The sequence below is a fragment of the Panthera tigris genome, chromosome B3, assembly GCF_018350195.1.
Source record: "Panthera tigris isolate Pti1 chromosome B3, P.tigris_Pti1_mat1.1, whole genome shotgun sequence".
Classification (NCBI taxonomy): domain Eukaryota; kingdom Metazoa; phylum Chordata; class Mammalia; order Carnivora; family Felidae; genus Panthera; species Panthera tigris.
The window spans coordinates 32,023,080-32,027,787 of record NC_056665.1 but is presented as its reverse complement, the minus strand read 5'-3'; the positions used below and the strand labels follow the sequence as shown (position 1 = coordinate 32,027,787).

The 4,708-nt window shown below is 62.9% G+C and overlaps 1 protein-coding gene across 1 annotated transcript; it reads left to right on the top strand.

The window, feature by feature from the left end:
* The first annotated feature begins 237 nt into the window (after window positions 1-237).
* On the top strand, window positions 238-3,090 carry ISLR2 (immunoglobulin superfamily containing leucine rich repeat 2). Its single transcript, XM_042987679.1, has one exon. The coding sequence runs from the start codon at window positions 262-264 to the stop codon at window positions 2,500-2,502; it is 2,241 nt and encodes a 746-aa protein (XP_042843613.1). The 5' UTR covers window positions 238-261; the 3' UTR covers window positions 2,503-3,090.
* Window positions 3,091-4,708: the final 1,618 nt, after the last annotated feature.

Here is a 4,708-nt window from a genome sequence, read left to right as displayed (position 1 = left end):
AGTAGGGGGGTGGAAAGCGAGGCATAAATCCGCTGGAAACGGAAATCAGGGCCCTGAGAGAGGATGCATTGAATCCTGAGATTTCCATTGAGCCCCATTCGTGTGGGAGAGAGACTCCTGAGCACAGAGGAGATTACCGGAACCCCAGGGCCTGCCCTAGATGGGTTTGCGGAGGCAGCGCTTAAAAGGGGAGGAAAGCTGGGGCTCGTAAGTCACCTTCTCCCCTCTTCCCCACCCCGGCTTCCATCCGCAGGATCCGCGATGGTGCGCTTGCGGGCTCTGTGGCTGGCCTGGGCTCTGCTAGGAGGGGCCGCAGCTTGCCCAGAGCCGTGCGCCTGCGTGGACAAGTATGCACACCAGTTCGCCGACTGCGCCTACAAGGAGCTGCGCGAGGTGCCAGAAGGACTGCCGGCCAACGTGACCACGCTTAGTCTGTCGGCCAACAAGATCACCGTGCTGCGGCGTGGGGCCTTCGCCGACGTCACGCAGGTCACGTCGCTGTGGCTGGCGCACAATGAGGTGCGCACGGTGGAGCCCGGCGCGCTGGCGGTGCTGAGCCAGCTCAAGAACCTCGACCTAAGCCACAACCTCATATCCAGCTTCCCGTGGAGCGACCTCCGTAACCTGAGCGCGCTGCAGCTGCTCAAAATGAACCACAATCGCTTGGGCTCGCTGCCCCGGGACGCACTGGGTGCGCTGCCCGACCTGCGCTCCCTGCGCATCAACAACAACCGCCTTCGTACACTGGCCCCTGGCACCTTCGACGCGCTTAGCGCGCTGTCACATCTGCAACTCTATCACAACCCCTTCCACTGCGGCTGCAGCCTTGTGTGGCTGCAGGCCTGGGCCGCAAACACCAGGGTTTCGTTACCCGAGCCCGACTCCATCGCGTGCGCCTCGCCTCCCGCGCTGCAGGGGGTGCCGGTGCACCGCCTGCCCGCCCTGTCCTGTGCACCACCCAGCGTGCGTCTGAGTGCTGAACCACCGCCTGAGGCACCGGACAGCCCCTGGCCCGCGGGCCTAGCGCTCCTGCTACACTGCTTCGCGGAAGGACATCCCACGCCCCGCCTGCAATGGCAACTTCAGATCCCGGGTGGCACCGTGGTCTTAGAGCCTCCGGTCCAGAGCGGGGAGGACTACGCGGATGCGGCGGAAGACGGAGAGGAGGAAGGAGATGGGGACGGGCCAACGCAGACGGAGGCCCCAATCCCGACTCCGGCACCCGCTTGGCCCGCACCCCCAGCCAACCCACGCTTCCTGGCCCTCACAAACGGTTCCCTATCGGTTCCGCTCCTGAGTGCCAAGGAAGCAGGTGTCTACACCTGCCGTGCCTACAACGAGCTGGGTGCCAACTCCACGTCACTACGCGTGGCAGTGGCGGCTTCTGGGCCCCCAAAACACGCTCCTGGCTCTGGGGGAGACTCTGATGGGCAGGCCCCTACTTCTGAGCGCAAGTCCACAGCCAAAGGCCGGGGCAACAGCGTCCTACCCTCCAAACCCGAGGGTAAAATCAAAGGCCCAGGCCTGGTCCGGGTTAGCATCCTGGGCGAGACGGAGGCGGGGCCGGAGGAGGAGGAGGCAGGTGAGGGAGAGGAGGCAGAAGACCAGGTCTCTGCAGATCCGGTGGAGGAGCAACGCTGTGGCCACGGGGACCCCTCGCGGTACGTGTCCAACCACGCATTCAATCAGAGCGCAGAGCTCAAGCAGCACGTCTTTGAGCTGGGCGTCATCGCGCTGGACGTGGCGGAGCGTGAGGCTCGGGTGCAGCTGACGCCGCTGGCGGCGCGCTGGGGATCTGGGCCCAGCGGGGCTGGGGGAGCCGGGCGGCCGGGACGGCGGCCGCTGCGCCTGCTCTACTTGTGCCCAGCGGGGGGCGGCGCAGCTGTACAGTGGTCGCGAGTGGAGGAGGGCGTCAACGCCTATTGGTTCCGCGGCCTGCGGCCTGGCACCAACTACTCGGTGTGCCTGGCGCTGGCAGGCGAGGCCTGCCACGTGCAAGTGGTGTTTGCCACCAAGAAGGAGTTGCCCTCGCTGCTGGTTATCGTGGCGGTGAGCGTGTTCCTCCTGGTGCTGGCCACCGTGCCCCTGCTGGGCGCCGCCTGCTGCCATCTGCTGGCCAAACACCCGGGTAAGCCCTATCGTCTTATACTGCGGCCCCAGGCCCCTGACCCCATGGAGAAACGCATCGCCGCAGACTTTGACCCCCGTGCGTCCTACCTCGAGTCCGAGAAAAGCTACCCGGCAGGCGGTGAGGCAGACGTCGTGGAGCCCGAGGAGGCTCCCGGGGAGGGCCTTGATGAAGACGCGGAGCAGGGGGACCCAGGTGGGGACCTGCAGAGGGAGGAGAGCCTGGCGGCCTGCTCGCTAGTGGAGTCCCAGTCCAAGGCCAACCAAGAGGAGTTCGAGGCGGGCTCTGAATACAGTGATCGGCTGCCCCTGGGCGCCGAGGCGGTCAACATCGCCCAGGAGATTAATGGCAACTACAGGCAGACGGCAGGCTGAACCCCCAGCCCGACTGGCCCGCCCATTCCCATCCCCCACCTTGGGTACCTGGGAGCTGAAGCCTAGGGCTGGCAGGACGTAAGCCTCCCCACCCCCCACCCGCAACCTTCACTTACTCCGCCCCTTTACCAGACCCGATCTTCACTACTGGGGACTTCCAGTGGGGAGTGGGGCGACTTCAGCAGTCCCAGGCCGCCCACTACTGTCCTTGTCCTTGTGGGTTCAGTTCCATTACCACCGCAAGCACGGTTACTGGCTCTACCCACGGACTGGGAAGCGAAATCCACACCTCTCCATTCCCACCGCAATTGTTATCTGCGAAATCTGCTCTGCAGCCTGTCCCACCGTGGGCTCTGGAACCAGAGGAAACGGGAGAAGACGTTGGAAACATCCGGTGGTAACGCTGTGGCAGGGAGTCATTCTGGGACCCTCAGCAGATGTCCCTTGCGTGGACCGCTGTAGGGTCCTGCCTGGACCCCTACTCCGCCCTTTCCGGGGTGCACGTCCCGGAAGTCAGGACTCGGTAGCAACTCCCTAGTTTTAGTTTCAAAGCCCCCTTCCGACTGGGAAACAAACCCGTCTGTTCCCCCCCCCCCCCAATCCGCTTCTGATCAGCTGGAGCCAAGCCCGGTGCCTGGGGCGCCTTTCAGCTGCACACTCTGATTTTCATATTTTCGTTTTTTGTTTTTTTCCAAAGGACAACGACACTCCGGGTCTGGTGCTAACACTCCCTTCCCAGCCTCTGGGAAAATTGGGTGTGCGTGAGAGGAGGGGGGGCGGGGAATCCGTTTTCTCTCTCCCTCTCTGCTAACTTAAGCGCCGCGGAACCGCCCTCCCTTTTAATGAGGAGAGTGTGGGCTTGGTCCCGGGTGAATTTCGTTGTGGGTGAGTTGGGGGTTTCAGAGATCCAAGCACTCGACAGCTCCGCTTCCGCTGCTGCACGTGGCCCGGACCTCGGTTCGACGAGGCGGGGGCGGGGGGTGGGGGAGTGTGACAAAGGAAGCACACTGCGGCCTCCTGGACGCGGTCTGTCTTAAGCGCTTGCACCCTGTTTCGCACAAAGCTGGCGTGTGACAGCGCAGCGGGATCCGGATGGAGAAGAGCCCCTAGGTCCTCCAGTCTCCCCGCCCCGCCCCTCCTTCCACAGGAACAGTTTTTGCCTGGCGTATAGTCCTAGACGAGCGTGCTCTGTAGGAGAAGTCTGTGTTCTGTAAAGTGTGACCGTGTAGTGTAGGGGGGCGGGCGGGCAGGCAGGTGGGCGGAGAGGGAGGGGATGGGAGGGTGGACGCGGCGCGGCGACTGGGGCGGGGTGGGGGGGTACTTTTTTCGTTCTTGAAGGAACACGTCGGGATTGGGTTTGGGGGGTTCGGGCGTCGAGACCGCCCCTGTCCACCAAGCGCAGCACAAGTGCGGCCCGGGGCGGAGTAGGCCCCCTGGAGCCCGCGCCCTTTTCTAAAGGCGTCTGTATGTAAACAGTCAATAAAACAATCGATTTGAACTGGGCTCGGTGACTCTTTGTCGGGGGACAGTGGAAGAAAGCCTGGGGGGGGGGTTGCTGGAGGAAACCGCAGAAGGAAGGAGCCCCTGGATCCTCTCACTGGGATCCTTTGTGTGATTGCCTGTCGGTTTGACTGTCCTGTGATTTTGCCAGGTGTCTACACCCGGCGCCTGCTCTTTCTTGGTGCCTCCAACTCCGGGATGGAGGGGGAGAAACCACGTGGGATGGGGGAGGCTGGAAATGAGTGGAGAGGGCTTGTGGGGAGGGTGGGGTGGGTCTCTGCAGACTGAACAGGAGGGAGCCCCGGGGTGTGTGCATGAGGGTGTTACGTGCAGGTGCAAAACCCTCCATGGGTTGACACTTTTACTAGGATGGGGTGTGGTTGTGCGTGTGTGAGAGAGAGAGATTGAGAGAGAGAGAGGACTGTCTCATTTCTGTCTCAACTCCAGTCCCTCAGTTCTCTGAGAAGCCAGTGGGGGCATTCCTAGGGGCCAGACTGCCATGGCTGGCACAAAAGAAGTCACAAATAACGCAAACCACAGAGCAGGCAGACGGTGGAGAGCAGAAAAGGGGAAACCAGGCAGGATTGGTTGCACAGGACAAGTTGGCACCTTTAGTGGAGGAGCCGTGTGTGCGTTGCCAAGTGCATGCCGTGGGTGTGCATGCGTTTGGGGAGGGGGTGCCTGTGGGTGTGCGTGTGTTTGGGGA

Bases quoted from the DNA above. Each gene is read 5' to 3' on its own strand.
- ISLR2 (XM_042987679.1), top strand. From the start codon at position 262: ATGGTGCGCTTGCGGGCTCTGTGGCTGGCCTGGGCTCTGCTAGGAGGG.